Source organism: Penicillium malachiteum, assembly GCF_028827825.1.
Source record: "Penicillium malachiteum strain IBT 17515 chromosome Unknown utg000001l:1.0-8184562.0:1.0-8186909.0, whole genome shotgun sequence".
Taxonomy (NCBI): domain Eukaryota; kingdom Fungi; phylum Ascomycota; class Eurotiomycetes; order Eurotiales; family Aspergillaceae; genus Penicillium; species Penicillium malachiteum.
The window spans coordinates 4215116-4230100 of record NW_026643094.1 but is presented as its reverse complement, the minus strand read 5'-3'; the positions used below and the strand labels follow the sequence as shown (position 1 = coordinate 4230100).

At 47.1% G+C, this 14985-nt stretch overlaps 8 protein-coding genes across 8 annotated transcripts; 2 read left to right on the top strand and 6 right to left on the bottom strand.

Moving 5' to 3' along the window:
* Positions 1-991: 991 nt before the first annotated feature.
* N7483_001604 (EXPERA domain-containing protein) lies at positions 992-1667 on the top strand (the record flags this gene model as incomplete). The annotated part of the gene is made up of 3 exons (XM_057085041.1): positions 992-1247; positions 1380-1532; positions 1588-1667. 3 exons carry the CDS (start codon positions 992-994, stop codon positions 1665-1667), a joined length of 489 nt encoding a protein of 162 aa, XP_056951190.1.
* A 569-nt stretch (positions 1668-2236) lies between these two features.
* Positions 2237-4080, bottom strand: N7483_001603 (sugar porter family MFS transporter; the record flags this gene model as incomplete). The annotated part of the gene is made up of 6 exons (XM_057085040.1): positions 2237-2341; positions 2397-2507; positions 2582-3264; positions 3318-3563; positions 3628-3881; positions 3929-4080. 6 exons carry the CDS (start codon positions 4078-4080, stop codon positions 2237-2239), a joined length of 1551 nt encoding a protein of 516 aa, XP_056951189.1.
* A 628-nt stretch (positions 4081-4708) lies between these two features.
* On the bottom strand, positions 4709-6120 carry N7483_001602 (serine hydrolase domain-containing protein; the record flags this gene model as incomplete). Its single annotated transcript, XM_057085039.1, has 5 exons — positions 4709-4825; positions 4882-5469; positions 5517-5625; positions 5677-5944; positions 6030-6120. The coding sequence occupies 5 exons, from the start codon at positions 6118-6120 to the stop codon at positions 4709-4711; spliced, it is 1173 nt and encodes a 390-aa protein (XP_056951188.1).
* A 373-nt stretch (positions 6121-6493) lies between these two features.
* Positions 6494-8062, bottom strand: N7483_001601 (fungal specific transcription factor domain-containing protein; the record flags this gene model as incomplete). Its single annotated transcript, XM_057085038.1, has 1 exon — positions 6494-8062. The coding sequence occupies one exon, from the start codon at positions 8060-8062 to the stop codon at positions 6494-6496; it is 1569 nt and encodes a 522-aa protein (XP_056951187.1).
* Positions 8063-8672: 610 nt separating this feature from the next.
* On the top strand, positions 8673-9195 carry N7483_001600 (Zn(II)2Cys6 transcription factor domain-containing protein; the record flags this gene model as incomplete). The annotated part of the gene is made up of 3 exons (XM_057085037.1): positions 8673-8752; positions 8832-9020; positions 9180-9195. The coding sequence occupies 3 exons, from the start codon at positions 8673-8675 to the stop codon at positions 9193-9195; spliced, it is 285 nt and encodes a 94-aa protein (XP_056951186.1).
* An 880-nt stretch (positions 9196-10075) lies between these two features.
* N7483_001599 (Ubiquitin supergroup) lies at positions 10076-11102 on the bottom strand (the record flags this gene model as incomplete). Its single annotated transcript, XM_057085036.1, has 2 exons — positions 10076-10749; positions 10808-11102. The coding sequence occupies 2 exons, from the start codon at positions 11100-11102 to the stop codon at positions 10076-10078; spliced, it is 969 nt and encodes a 322-aa protein (XP_056951185.1).
* A 40-nt stretch (positions 11103-11142) lies between these two features.
* On the bottom strand, positions 11143-11361 carry N7483_001598 (uncharacterized protein; the record flags this gene model as incomplete). The annotated part of the gene is made up of 1 exon (XM_057085035.1): positions 11143-11361. The coding sequence occupies one exon, from the start codon at positions 11359-11361 to the stop codon at positions 11143-11145; it is 219 nt and encodes a 72-aa protein (XP_056951184.1).
* Positions 11362-12649: 1288 nt separating this feature from the next.
* Positions 12650-14963, bottom strand: N7483_001597 (putative salicylate hydroxylase; the record flags this gene model as incomplete). The annotated part of the gene is made up of 3 exons (XM_057085034.1): positions 12650-13593; positions 13662-14490; positions 14856-14963. The coding sequence occupies 3 exons, from the start codon at positions 14961-14963 to the stop codon at positions 12650-12652; spliced, it is 1881 nt and encodes a 626-aa protein (XP_056951183.1).
* Between the last annotated feature and the right edge of the window lie 22 nt (positions 14964-14985).

Below are 14985 nucleotides of genomic sequence, written 5' to 3'. Positions count from 1 at the left end.
CCCAAAACAGAGGCATATCCGAAAATCAGACCAAAAAAAGAATTAAGAACCTAATCAATAAATGTAATAGCAATGTGGAAAAAAGGCTAGTATTGTTTTCCCGTAGCAGATCAAGGTATTCCGTATGCCCGATATCAAGAGTAGCCTAGAGTATCCCAACAAGGTAGTCCATAGGAGAAAAAGGCAAATAAAAAAAAATAGAATTAAATAAACTTTAAGACACGTCAGGAAAAGAACAAAGAGAACAGAGAACAGGGTTCGATGGAAAGATCCATTGGATATGGCGAACATGCGGTCTGGAAATCCCGCAGATTTGGTTTAACGTACACGTCGCACGGGAGGAGTAAAGGAGCTTTGTGCCACTGAATCCCGATAATTGTACATGGTCTCGGTACCTGATTGACTTCTGATGTAATAACCCTGTACGGAGTATGGGTGGGTGTGAGACCATCCTAGCTCATCCTGATGGTATCTGGCGTACTCCTGTAGTTGATACGTCTCTTTTTTCTCCCGATATCGCACAAGGTACCTGATAGGAACCTGAATCATTGTCTGATACCTAACGTAGTACCACATGTCAAAGAAATTCGACTCGTTTTTGAGGGGGGATTTTGTTTTTTCCCCCTTTGAAGTGGATCTTTTCCCCCAAATTTCCACAAAGGTGTGCCATGGACCGGGCCGGCTATACCCACCTTGAACCAAAAGGAAATTCCTTTTTTTCTCAAAACTTCCCCTGAAATGATATTGAAGTAGATTAGTGGACCAAGATCTCCACAAGCTTAATTTTGGTAAGAAAAAGCAATTATGATCAAATTCGCGGTAGTTAAATCCGCCGATCTGGGAACTTTTGATAAGGGAAGCCCCGCTTATCACATGATCTGGCACGTGAAATTCTGATCTCGGGAGCTTCGATCGGGAGCTATTAGCCTATAGACCTCATCCTCGTACTCCGTACTCCGTACTAATTAATGCTAATGCACCTCTCGCCAAAATGCTCCGCCGAGACTATGTCTACCTTGTCTTCTTTATTATCCATATACCTATCATCTTTTTAATAGATACCGCCCCTTTACAACCTTCATGGCTCCGCACCGAGCTCTCGCAGCAGCTGCGCGATTTCTACATCTCCACATACAGGGATAAGTTATTTGAGGAGCCCGCGCCAGTCTGGTTTACAACTTTTATCTGGATGGAACTCTTCTACCATGTTCCTCTGAGTATTTGGGCCATTGGAGGATTACTCCGAGGTAACACAACACTGTTTTTCCGTTATCATTTGATATCAAAACTTCAGGGGTTTATACCTATCCTTGCAGATGGATGAACTCTCGGGATTTGCGTTCCTGCTTCATTTTTACTAACGCGGGGATTTGTGATAGATCATCCTCTCGTTCCAGTTCACCTCCTTATCTTCGGTGTCCAAGCTTTTATTACCTCGTTGACGTGTTTGGTGGATGTGTGGAGTTGGGAAGACCGCTCCACTGCTGAGAAAACACAGATCACGTATCTATACGCTCCATATGTTGCTTTGGGTACGTATACATATATCTCGTTATCTGGGATCCCGACTGATTCAATGCTTCATAGGTGCCTTGATGGCTCTAGATATGATCTTCCGCCTACATCACCAACTGCAAGCCACTTCCGCCAAGTCCAAGCGTGCGTAGTACTGCAAAATTTAGGCATCCAATATACACTCATGAGTCATGCGGCGACCATCCCGAGTCAAGTTGGACAATGAGCACTCATGCAGTCGGAGTCGGGCAGTGTTCATGCGTGGAAGGACATATTCGACAAGAAACATTCCTCATTCTACACGTGTTCCATCAACACTTGTTACACATAGAAGATGTAATCTTGGAAGAAACGCCATAATTATGAGATCAGACGTATAGGCTCGCTTACTCGGCACAGGCTAAGCTGTTAGAACAGGTTCTCATGACCATGAACTCGTTGCATGTCCTTATACATTTATGCATAATGAGCACAGACCGCTCTTCAGGATTGCGGCTGCACCCGTCGACTCCTTAATACATGCCCAATGCCGCCTCCTACTCCTTGTACATACATTTGTTACTCACAGGCCGTGCATCACATATGTATGTAGTTGATAGGGCGCTTCCAACTTGAAGGTTCTCGGCTGAGAGATCGAGGTGTAACACAGCGCTGGCAATATACATTGCATGGCTCCCAGGTGGCAGACAACGTTCCAAGTTTTCACTAGACGTACAGCGAGTTATATGTGATTCTCCTCATGCACGACTTGTATGCCTTCCTTGCAATTTGAGTCATTCAGGGTCTTGCTGAGGTGGTAGGACCCGAACTTTCGTGCATCGACATTCTTCAGAAATCAGCATGAACCTCGGCAAAGCACCGCCGGGGTGAATTTCTCATACCTGCATAAAAATCTCGTCCAGATCTTCAAGAGATCGTCTATCAGTTTCAGGGAGGTAGAAGTATGTCCAAATCAGGCCGACCAGTGTGAGAGAGCCCCAGATGAAGCCGACCTATCAAGACAGACCTGTTAGTTTCTAGCAGGAACAAATATCATTGGCGCAATTATGAGTCACGATACACCTACCTTGCCACCTAAGTTTGCAGCAGATGTATTGACCAAGTAAGGTGAGATAGCCGCAACAACCAAGCTCATAGTCCAGTTAATCACTGTACCCAGAGACTGAGCCTTAGATCTCAAGTTGTTAGAGCACATCTCAGATGCAACAATCCACCCAACAGCACCCCAAGACCAGGTGAAGAAAAAACTGAATAGACAGATAAAAGCAACTAGACATGTAGCTGCTTCCGGAGCCCCAGGCGCAGCGACGGCAACTATTGCCACAATAAACCAGCATACGACCTCAGCCACAGCTCCACAGAGAAGAATGGTTCGTCGACCCATAAGGCTTAAGCTAGGGTACAGAAATAACAAACCAGCAAGTTGGCATAACGCTCCAACGATGGTAATCAGGAATGCATTTTCAATCCCAGATGCTTCGAAGAAATATGTCCCGTACGAATTGACGAAGGTGATTCCGGATAGAATCTGGAATAGCAATACCATACAAACAATCATTGTTCGACGACGATCGGCTCCCTTGAATAGGTCTGAGTAGGAACTACTCTTCTCCAGTTGGTGTTCTATAGCAATATGCTCGGCGATATCTTTGATATCCTGCTCAATTTGATATTCGGGATATTTGTCCCCTCGGAGTCGTCGGAGGGAGGTACGTGCATCGTCAATTCGATCAACGGAGAGTAACCAGCCTGTTTTACTTGATCAGCATAATTTCATATTATTCGAGGCAAGTATAGCTTACGAGGAGACTCCGGTAAGACGAATGTGACAAGGATAAGGATAACCGGGAAGAAAAGTGAAGCGAGTAGAGGAATACGGTATGCCCAGCGCGTTTTCATATTATGTGTTCCCTGATTGATACAAGTACCAATCACACCACCGATATTAACACCAAGTTGATAAAGTGATACCAAAATCCCACGATATTTCGTCGGCGCAACTTCAGACTGGTATACCGGGACGAAGTTCGATGCGAAGCCAATGGCAGCTGGAATGAGATAGAATAGGTAATGAGCAGATGTTGTCTCAAATGAAAAGAAGGAGCTACTTACCTCCCTGAAATAATCTCCCAATAAGCATAAGAGCAAGACTGGCGTGCACGACCTGAAGAATCACGCCGATAATAGCTGTTGCCGCAATGGCGATTAATCCTGGTCTTCGACCAAGGTTTGTTCCAATAGGTCCTGATATAACAGATCCAAGAACAGCGCCAACGAGGGACATGGCACCAACCGCAAGCTGGATATTCGTGCGGATATTCCATTCTTGGAGAGTCTCATCATAGTATCCGAAATCCTTGAGCCATCTGAGAATGTCAGTTGATATTGAGACCAATGAGGTTAGGTTACCAACGATTCCATGGCTTGGAACCCAGCAATGGTTCCTGATTCCATCCCGAAAGTAAATGCTCCCATCATAACAGCTAGAGATGTGAATATAACCCGTACCACACTTCCACGTGGTGGATTCGAGGACATGGGACTCGGGGCTGGTGTTGACTCCATGGTTTCAAACTGGGATGAAATGAGAACTGTAGGCTAATTCGAGTGCCAATTAGATATCCATCTCATCAAGAGAGTTATTGTTGCATATATATGGGTATATCATCAAACCCCCACTTTGCGGCACATCGGCGGCCAGCCGCCAGAATCCGGGGAAAGTTTGGGGAAAGGCATTACGAATGTCGGCGCCCCGGACAGATCTCGCCCTTAGTGCGGGGAAATGTAGAACTTAGGATGAAAGTTCAAGTTGAGAAGTCGAGTCAGACACGTATCATGCCACAGCAAGGTCTTTGAAATGTCTTGTAAACGTAAAAGTAGATGAATGCACACTGAAGTCGGCTGGTCGGCGAAGAGCCTTTACCACCACCTGGGCATATATGCTGGATAGTGAAAAGAGGGTTGAAAATGATCATCAAATAGTATATTTGAAGAGCCCTTGTAATTTCTCAATTCAGTTGAATTGCTTAGAGTCTTGTTGATACGTCAAGTCTCACACATGTGCCTTCCGAGACGCACCTTGGATCATTGATTCCTTCCATAAGCCCATCTACTAGTACACTACGTTGTCTTCAACTTGAAAATTCCCATAGTCTTAATTGGAGTAGCTATCGCTCTTGTCTCATTTCTATTCTCAAAGAGAAGCATAGACTGCATTTTCTAATTTACTCCAAAGTTCCTTTGAAGCAGGATCTTCTGGCAATATCTGCGTGACCAACACAAATGCAATCCCCGTCTTACGATCCAGGAGCTATAATAAAGTTAGCACATGTCAAACCGAATAGTTTGTCAAAGATCTAAACATACCCAATTCGAATTGCTGAATCCATCCCAAGCCACAGCTCCCTGAGGTCGTCCCCCAGGCACATCTCCAGTGGTAACAATTCCACCGAGTGCATAATCAACCGAAACGTCCTTCGGTATTTCAGGAAAAACCCAGTGATCACGCTCTCTTTTCAAGGCATTTCTCCCCGCTTCGTTTAACTGTGGCTTCACAAGCTCCTCAAGGAACTCCTTCTCGAGCGGTACGCCATCGTTGCGAAGTAGAGCAGCCAAGAGCTTGATATAATCCTCCGCGCTAGAAAATAATCCAGCACCACCTGCCTCATTCACGGATGGAACCGGATACTTCCAGACTAGCCCATCAGCGCGGGTGAGCTTGCTGCTCGGTCCATTTTCCCGCTTACCCATTTCCAACATGGGATATGAGTCGCGTTTCTCCGGGTGGAAGGTAGCTCCTATCATTTCCAATGGTGTCCAAACATGTTCTTGTAGGTACTCGCCTAGTGACTGTCCGCTTACCTTTTCGACGACTTTTGCTGCCCAGTCTAGACCCTCACCGTAACCCCAGTCTGTTCCTGGGTGGAAGGTCATCGGACGATCCCAATCATTTGTCTATTATTGTTAGATCTTGCTGGCGTCTTCAGTAGGGGTTCACGAACAAAGTCACCGGTCATAGTCAATACTGTACGGTTATTTTGAATAGCCCATGCTTGGAGCTCAGGTGATAAGAAGTGATATACGAAGCCGGAGGAATGAGTTAACAGGCGTCTGTGGTTGTGTTAGCAGACTTGCACATGCTAACCTGAGTATTCTTCATACCGCAATGTGATCTCTCCTTTCACAGCCTCAAACTTGGCATCATTAGTTTCTGCATTGTACGAGATCAATATCTCCTTCTCGCGAAGCTCGGGTAGAATAGTAGCGACGTCTTCATCGAGCGTGACCAGGCCTCTTTGAACAGTGTGCAACACCGCAACAGCAGTCATCAGCTTGGTCATAGAGGCTAGCCAGCCGGGGGTTGCGAGGGTCATCGGTTCATCGGAATCGAAGGTTCGTCGTCCATGTGAGCCAGAGTAGATTTCCTTTCCTGGGCATAAGTTAGTTGTTAAGCCGGTCATTTCTCTCCGAGTTATAGTACATCTGAGATGAGCGGGAGGGGGTTTGCTGCTTACCATTCTTGTCAACTGCTATGAAGCTCAGGCCTAGGAACATGCCACTGGAAACTGCTTCTCGTAAGATCGTTTCTATCGCTGGATTCGTCATCTTGTTAGTGATGCGTGGGTTCCGAGTGATGATATGATAAATCTTGAGAAGCTAATATGGATTCGCTGCACTCAATTGACACCTCTCTAGTATAGGGGGAGCTTTTAAAAACCGGTACTGATAATGTTTTATACTCCCCAAATTGGCTCGTATAGACATAGATTGGACCCACTTGGCGTGTTTTGCGGTTCGCCGGCGGCCAGCCGACAACAACACTAATAACAGATTATACAGTAGTGTCGGGTGCGCCGGATCAAAAGCGCCAGAAATCGATTGATCCAGGTGTTCTCATGCCCCACAGACCATACGAGAGAGGCGGGGGATCTCAGAGAGGAAAGGTAAGAAGAGAATATTGATTCTCGAAATTCACTCATCACTTTGGTCCATACATCTCCTGATCGTATTGTTCAAAGAACCTCTCCCACTCTGCCGGATTGAGAATAACATTACTCAAATCCATGGAATCTCCAAGCCCATTCCAAAAATTTTCATTTAGAGGATGATTCTCGAAACGAATCTCAATATTTGCAGCATTCATGTGATTTCTGTTGCTGAGCTCCATCTGTACCGAGGACTTTGATTCCATCTCAACGGTAGAATATTGAGACCGATGCGTTGATACATCTGATGACCGATGACTCTCAGTCTGATCCTGACCCAGTCTCGTAAAAATCGCCTTCAAAGTATGAGCCTGCGTCCACTTCTGTCCCCACGTCTTATCTATCGATAAAAAACTCATAAATTCTCTCGCATTCTCAACTGCGTTCTGAAGACGTCGTAATGTAGAATCTGATAAAGCTGCTTTGGACTCGGAGTCCCGTAGTACATCGACGATAACCATTAAAGCGCGTGAGGTACTGTACAATGTGACAAGTAGTTGACCTGGGACTGATTGAATAAGCTCAGCAGTTGACCATTCGAGCGTTTGGCATGCTTGGATTATGACGGAGAGTAGTTGACCACTAGCTATTTGCTGAAGCCTTTCATCTGCAGGAGCTCTGGATCGAAGACTGAGGATAAATAGAAGATGCGTGTTCGAGTGAATCATTTGGAGACATTGCCATTCGTGATCGGTGTACTGTGAGTTGTTCATGTCGAGGTATTTCTGGTGCAATTCAATTTCTTTAAGCAGCTCTGTTACCTCACCATGTATTTGAGGTCCTGCTTTTGGAAGGATAGAGTAGCCTGTCGATAAAACGGAGCGAAGGCATATCATTAAGTCGACAGCAGTGAAGAAAAACCGACGTTGAAGGATGAAATCTGATGATGGGTGCGTTTCTGTCAGCCCGGCAGTAGTCTGTAACAGAGATAGACTTTGACTGCGACTCATACTGATGACCATTTCTTGACCCAGAATTGCTGAACTATGAGTGTCCACAAAGATGCACGCCGCCCATAGTGTTCGTCGAAGATTGATATCTTCTGTGTCATCCGCTGACGACTCTGTAGGAGGTAAATGAAAGCTCAAATCTTGGGCAATTTGACATGCAAAAGAGATCCGAAACAGCAGACGCTGGAGATCATGGTGACTTTTCGCACATAGCTCTACTCGAAGGGAAAGAAGAAGCAAAGCCTGTAAAGTTTGAGTTGAGTGCTCGCGGTCATCTTGTAAATTAAAAAGACTGCGCAGTTCCGTATCAATGACTGTTTGAAGATAGGCTAGATCACGCCAAGAGACAATAGCTGTATGATGACGGGCTGCTACGCCGAGAATTGCAGCTTCCAATAGAGTGGTGCATGGATAACGAATGAGGCTTTCTTTCGTTACGATGGGCCATGCGGGCTGGATAGCATCGAAAAATACTGAAAACAGATGGGTACGCACTATGGGTGTAATGTCGAGGCTAGTCTGAGATGGCTCGGTACCCAGTTTGGGTTTATCTGTGCGTATAGCGGAGCCACGTGAGCTGGTGGTCACAGTTGAGCCCTGGCCTGAAAGCATGTCTGGATGAGAGAGAGGTGCTTCGGAAGAGTGTAAATCCATTGGATGCCCGCCAGCATTTGATGATGGTCCCCAGTAAATATTATGGAAACTTGTTTCTGAGGCTAAGCCTTGGAAGGTATTCATGGAGCTGGATGTCCAGGAAGTCCCGGCAAAAAGGCAGTCCAGACCATATTCCGTGCATCGATGGCAACGGAGAGTAAAGTCTGTGTATTTCCATTGGCATTTTACGCGAAGCCTGGAGATGGTTAGTAGGTTGATTCCGAAGAATGAGAAAGAGAGGGAAGAGCTACTGTGCACAGGAGTCACATATGTCCTTGTTACCCATCCCAATGCGAAGAGATTCAATTGCCAAGAGATAAGAAAACTACAATGATGCTAGATGTAAGTCTGAATGACTCTTTACCCCAGAAAACGAGCATGGGATTATGTAAGGAGGTGGGACCTCGAGCCCTGGAGGCCATAGGTATCGAGTACTGTTCAGGAGTCCCTGTCTGCCTCGGTCATCATATATTCACTGGAGAAAGGCTCACTCAATTAAAATTCTTTGTTTGCCAGGCGTGCTCGAAATCTGAAAACCAGAAATCAATTCCACAGAAGTGATTCCAGCATGGCTAGCAATCCTCCTTCCAAGAGACTTAGGGCGGCAGCATCAACGGCCTGTTATCAATGTAAGGCCGCGAAGAAAAGGTGAGTGAGTAATCTAACTCGCCAATTTGACATTCTGCTATTCTTATCGCATGTTAAACCTGACACTGACGGTTCCCAGATGCGAAGGAGACACGCCATGTGACTCGTGTATCCGCCGGGGCTTATCCTGTACACGGCCACCGGCAGATATACCAGATAGCCGTATAAGGTTATCCTTTGAGGACCCGGAAACCACTGGCAGTGGAAAGAAGTATATGGTCGATGTTCATTCTACACTATACGACTCGACAGCCAAACTATTGGACCGGTAAGTCACATATGTGAGTGTATATCGGACTCTTGAACTCACTACTGTCTAGGTATTTCCATATAATCGCCCCAATATGGCCACTAGTCACAATTTCAGATCTCCAATGCAGGCCATTTGCATCTCCGCTTCTTGTCCGCTCTATATGTCTTATTTCAGCGATGTCTATTCCTGAAATGGATCTCACTCTCGTTCATGATCTTACTGATTCGATTTATCAATGTTTGGCTGTTGATGATCTCATCTCTTCACCTAGCTTGTCGACGCTCCAAGCACTCTTGCTTCTTCTTGCGTGTCCCCATTTTAATCAGCGGTCCATTGTGATTGCTTCTGTTATACGCATGGCATCTATCCTAGGATTGCATCGGCCCCAATCTGAACGACCGATTATTTACTGGACTTGTGTTACGTGGGCACAATGGGAGGGGATCAAGTCGGAACATAAGGGCTCGTCTACCAGTCATACATCTCATATACCTACTACTTCTGAACCGAGTGGAGATGGTTTCTTTGGAAAAGTGTACCATCTTCTATCGAGAGCTCAAAGTCCAGGACATCATACTATTGACCCCGATCTCTCCATTCTGAGAGCACCGGATACTCAACTTGGCGATGAGACTTTGGACTACCTTTTACATCTGCTGGAGTGTTATCTGTTCATGGACCCTTCAACGTGGAATGAGGTGAAGTCAAGGATCATACGAGACAATAAGTCACCTTGGTTCCAGTTTCATCCCTTTTATGATATCTCGAAGTAGTTTTTGAATGATCAGAGCTTAGTTCAAATGTTCGTAGCGTTATTGATCATCTAGAAATACTATGTACCACCAATATGAGATGATACACTATAGTGACAACCGAACCTTGTACCCATTTCACTACGAGCTAATTTACAGTGGTAGACGACAAAGGCACCATTGGTAGTGACGCTCTTAATCGTACATTTGATTCGTTTATGTGCCATCATAAAATCCGCTAAGTAAAGCAACCCATAATTCCCGAAGTAAAAAGCAAGAAACGCCCGAATATAAATGCTGCGCCTCCTCATAGTATAATTAAATCAGAAATCCAATTGCTCCGTCTAGATCTCCATTGGCAGCGTCCAGCGCCCGCTCCGCCTCTTCACGAGTAAATCCCAGCTCCGTGATCTTGGCAATAGAGTCCTGTGGCCATCGAGAGGTTGGAGCGGGTCGAATGTTGATTCTAGGTTGTGAAGGTCCAGAACTCGTCTGTCCCTGTTGTCCACTCGCTTGATGTGTCACGGCACCTGTACGAGCACCAACCTCCGCACCATCAGAACCCTTCACTGTGGGCTCATCCTCGAACTCCTCTGTAAGGTGCTTGGGAATATCTCCTTCACCGAGGAAGGGCACTGCCTGGTCTTGGATGATGAGGGCGCCGCGTTGGAGATCGATGCAGGCTTGGTGGCGGCGGAGCATGTCCAGTCCTAGAAGGAGGTCGATCTGTTTACCCTCCATGACGGTGAATGAACAGGGTAGGAACATCTCTCCAATCTTGATCTGAGCGGAGTGGACTCGGCCGAGGATTGGAGCAGTTCCGACACCCTTGGCGATACCACCGTAGCGGCGGTCGACAAGCCGCATGATGTTACAAGCAACAGCACACTCTGGCGACATGATGGTGACCTGGGCACCGGAGTCAACGAAAGCGTTGAGACGGTGACCGTTGACTTCGACGGGGATGTAAAGCATCGTCACGCGACCGAAAGCTGGGCCAAAAGATTAATATTTTCGTTGCATCAGAATTCAGTCTAGGCGGACACTCACATTCAGGATGATGCTCCATAGCATTGTGTAGATTCTCCGTCACGGCATTCTGTCGGATAATTTCCTCGATCGCTCGTTGATTCTCTGGATTGAATGGATCCGCATTCAGCATCGCGATACGCGCCTCCTTCTCCGCCTCCTGCTGTTGCTCCCGCTGCTGCTGCGAAATCAAAACATCACGAAATCGCTGAGCATTATCTGCAGCCTCAGCCAGCTCTGGATTCTGTCGCCGAACAGCCTCTCGCACGCGCGGATCTCCGAGGATATGTAACCGGATGGTTTCGGGGTCAGGCATGCCGGGACGAGGAGCGACTTGGTTTTGGCGGGGCGGGACGCTAGGTCCGGGGGCTGTTGACGTCGGTGGTCGGGGAGGTAGTTGGGGGGGCAGTGCGTTGGACAACATGAACGCCTAGCATGTCACCTTCGCCAATCCCGACTTGGTCAAGGGTCTGAGCAGGGTTTTGAAGGAGCTGGTTATTGTAGACGAGCTGTTGAGCGGATGGTGGGATGGTGGTTTCACTTTCGATAATGGCTTTAAGGAGCTCGATGTTCATGTCTCCGCCAACATCAAGATTGATGATGTCGGAGTCCGCATCTGGGCGGATAACGCTGACGGTAATAAGCCTACGTAATAAATGACAGGGTTAGTTTTTTTTAGAGCGTAGCATGGGGGAGGGATCAGGATCAGATAACAAATAACGTACATGATCAGGACTTTGGGAGATGCGCGGGGGGAAGGAGGGGTGAAGAGATAAAAAAAAATAAAAAGAAAAGAAAAAAAAAAGAATATGCAGGAGACAGGCAGAAATGAAATATTTCTGCACTAAATGAGATCCCCAGGAGATTGAGGCAAGATATATGTAATGGGAAGAAAGTGATGGAAAGGTGGAGAGAGAGGAAAGTGTTCCGGGGCTGACAACATCCCTCTCCCTTGATCCACGTAGCTTGGGAGCTTACCCAGGTTCAACACCTGAGAAACTTGAACAGCTTCTGATTACTGTCTCTAGACCAGATGCAGGTCCAGTTCTCTTGCCCCGCTTAGTATCTCCCGCTTTGACATGTATTCTATGATGATATCTTCTATTCGGATTATTCTTGGGCTTGTCGCTAACTTTGGAGGCTGCAGGGTACCCGTGCAACTGGCCACTGAAACAGAAAAGGAGCATTATGGCTTCAAATGTGGCTGATACTAAAAAGAAATCAAATCAAATCCCGGGTGTGACCCGCAGAGCCTACGAAGCCTATGTTACGAAACCGAGAGAGTTCCACCTCCACTATAGAGCCCAAAGTCCCAAGCCTGGGGTTTTAACGGCCCCGCAGGATTCCATGTCTTACTTGTCTGCCTTGTAGGATCAATCCTTTTACCCATGTAACTTTGACTTTCGAGTCTCTAGTTTGCACTGCCAACCACCTAAGCACGCACTAATGTCAGACTCCAAACTTGAAAAGCTGACAGGCGCAGGGTGCATAGCCGCAACGGCAAAGCCGTGAAATAACGAGGACGATCATTGATCTAGTGTGGTCTAAACGTGGTCTAACGCAAAGAAGAAACGACTAGACACGACTTTAATGCACTCGTCCCAATGCGACTGACCCCCTCTTTTCTCCAGCAGTGATCCTTTTATTGGGATTGCCTTATCCAATTAAGGGAATAGTAAGCGGAATGGTGGGTGTGGTACAAAAGTAGCTGAGAAGGTCTATCGAGAGGTAGGTACATTTAGGTGCTCATAAATGGAGAAGAAAAAAGTACGAGTCGTGTCTGACTACTACTCCACTAGCATGCTAGGGATACCCCAGAATGACGATGTATTCGACATGATAAATTCAAGTTACGTACAGCGCTTACTCGATTCGTTGAGCACTGGAAACATCAGGCACGCCCCGTCCCTCGGTGATCTTCGCATCGATCACCTCATCTATAGGGATCTCCGCCAGTCGCGAAACCACATGGTGGAGCGTAGGCAGTGCATCCCAGCCGAGCCCGTTGATCTCCACTTTCGCATTCTTGGTCCGCCGCAAACGCGTCACTTTAGACGGGACCACCTTGGACTCTTGCGCGTGTGGCACAAAGACCGGATACTCTGCCTCCGCTTCTCCCTTGGTAGCCTGACCAACTTTGGGAATGTATCGATAGACCAGAATTCCATCGTCGTCTTCGCCGCCGATCGTTCCCTTGTCGGCAGATGGATCTTGATCCTCCAGATCTTCAAGTTCGAAGTGGCCCCACACTGCTCCCTGCCAGCTGGTTTGAAGCCTGAAAGATTTGTTGCGCTCATGGATGTCAATCGCTGTGTATAGTTTCGGCATACCGAGCTCTTCACGACCTGAGACGATTGGGTCTGCTAAACTCTCGAAGAGAATTGGCATGTATGTTCCCTTTAGCACTTCCCCATTTTCCTTCTTGTATTGCACTCCATGGATATAGAGTCCGATGTGTCGGTATCCGCCGCCACCCAGCCAGTCCATTCCATTCAGTGTGGTCTGTGAGAAACTGGCGCGCGCAACGCTGGATGGAGAGATGAAACTGTACCGATCTGAAGGGAACAGATTCTGCAGAAGCGTGCGGCTGGTCTTGAACTTGATGGAGGCAGTCACAAATGTTGACTCCAAAGACTTCAGTGCACGGTCGCGTCCCATATGATCCTGTCGGGGACCAGGCATGGGTCCAAAGACAATGGGTTGACGCCAGTACATGTGAGGGTTTTGCGACCAAAGGTGCTTTCGCAAAACTTGGGCAGAGTGATCAAATTCGTCGTGACCGTAAATATATGCGATCATACCCATGGCTATAAATGAAAATGATACAAGTCAGCAAACTGCAAATGATTTAGATATACCCGGGTGCTGTACATACCCTTCTCCTGAGAAATCAGAGTGGCAGAGTCTCGTGTCATCTGCTGAACAGTTGTCGCACGTTCATGGCGTGCCTTTTGATACACCTTCAATCGCTCGGGAACCTCCTCGGGAGTAATATCACCTGGCAGCATGACTGAAAGTGAGACGGCATCTTCGATCGCCATGGCACCACCAGATGCGCGATATGGCAGGAATGGATGAACGGCGTCACCCAGGCAAGCCAGTCGACCCTCGACCCATGAGGGAAGTGTTTCCATATCCAAGAGCGGCCAGAGCTTCAGAGTCTGCGGGTCTGCCTTCTCCAATAACTTCTTGACCTGAGGGTTGAAATCCTTGAACACCTCCAGCAAAGTATCCTTGCCAATTTGCTGGTTGTAAGAGTCACCACCAGCATCGATGGTCGTAATAGAGTCCGGATGGATACAGACGAAGTTCAACAGCTCGTTGTTTGCGCATGGGTAGATCACTACCCGTCGATCAGAAGAGTCCCACATATCAACAGCTCCAAAATCACGCGCGATGCTGTTTGTCTCTGGGTCATCCAGTGCTTGTTGGCGAGTGATAAGGAAGCGGAAGGCATTCTTTCCTGAGGGGTATGGCTGTGCGTTCGATATCTTGGTTCGAGTTAAGGAGTGAACTCCATCTGCGCCGATCAAGACATCTCCCTCGATAATCTCTCCGTTCTCCAAGGTCACAGTGGCTTTGTCTGCATCAACATCGACGATCTTGCTTGCTGTATGGAGCACAGCTGGTCGGCCTTTACCAGGACCTTGAGCTGCGGCTTTGAGTCCTTCATGGAAATGAGCGCGGTGCACAAGCAACCAACGCTGATCAGTCAGTGATGAGCACGGAATTTCATGTGTTCAGCGAGTAGCTTACATGTCTCCACATCGCAGCATGTTCCTTTATCGCTGCAACGTGAACTGGAGCTCCATCTGGAGTGTATTCTCGTAGCTAAGATACGTCAGCTATGAAATAGACTAAAGGGAAATAGGATCAAGAAGCTAACAAGTTCAGTCTCTACGGCTCCAAACTTTTCAGCGTCAATTCCAAGTCGGCGCAAGACTCCATTAGCATTTGGGGATAGATGGATAGCAGCGCCGATTTCGTTGGCGAAGCGCGAGCGTTCAAATAACTAATTTAGTCAGATCAGGAATCCTCCAAATCAGTAAAAGAAACATTTGAAACTCACCTCTACATCGTGTCCCTGCTGTCTCAAGGCGATAGCTGCAGTAAGACCACCAATACCCGCGCCAACGATCAAGACGCGGAGTCCTGAGCTACTATTGAGTTCCGTCATATTGTATGATATTTCGCAATCT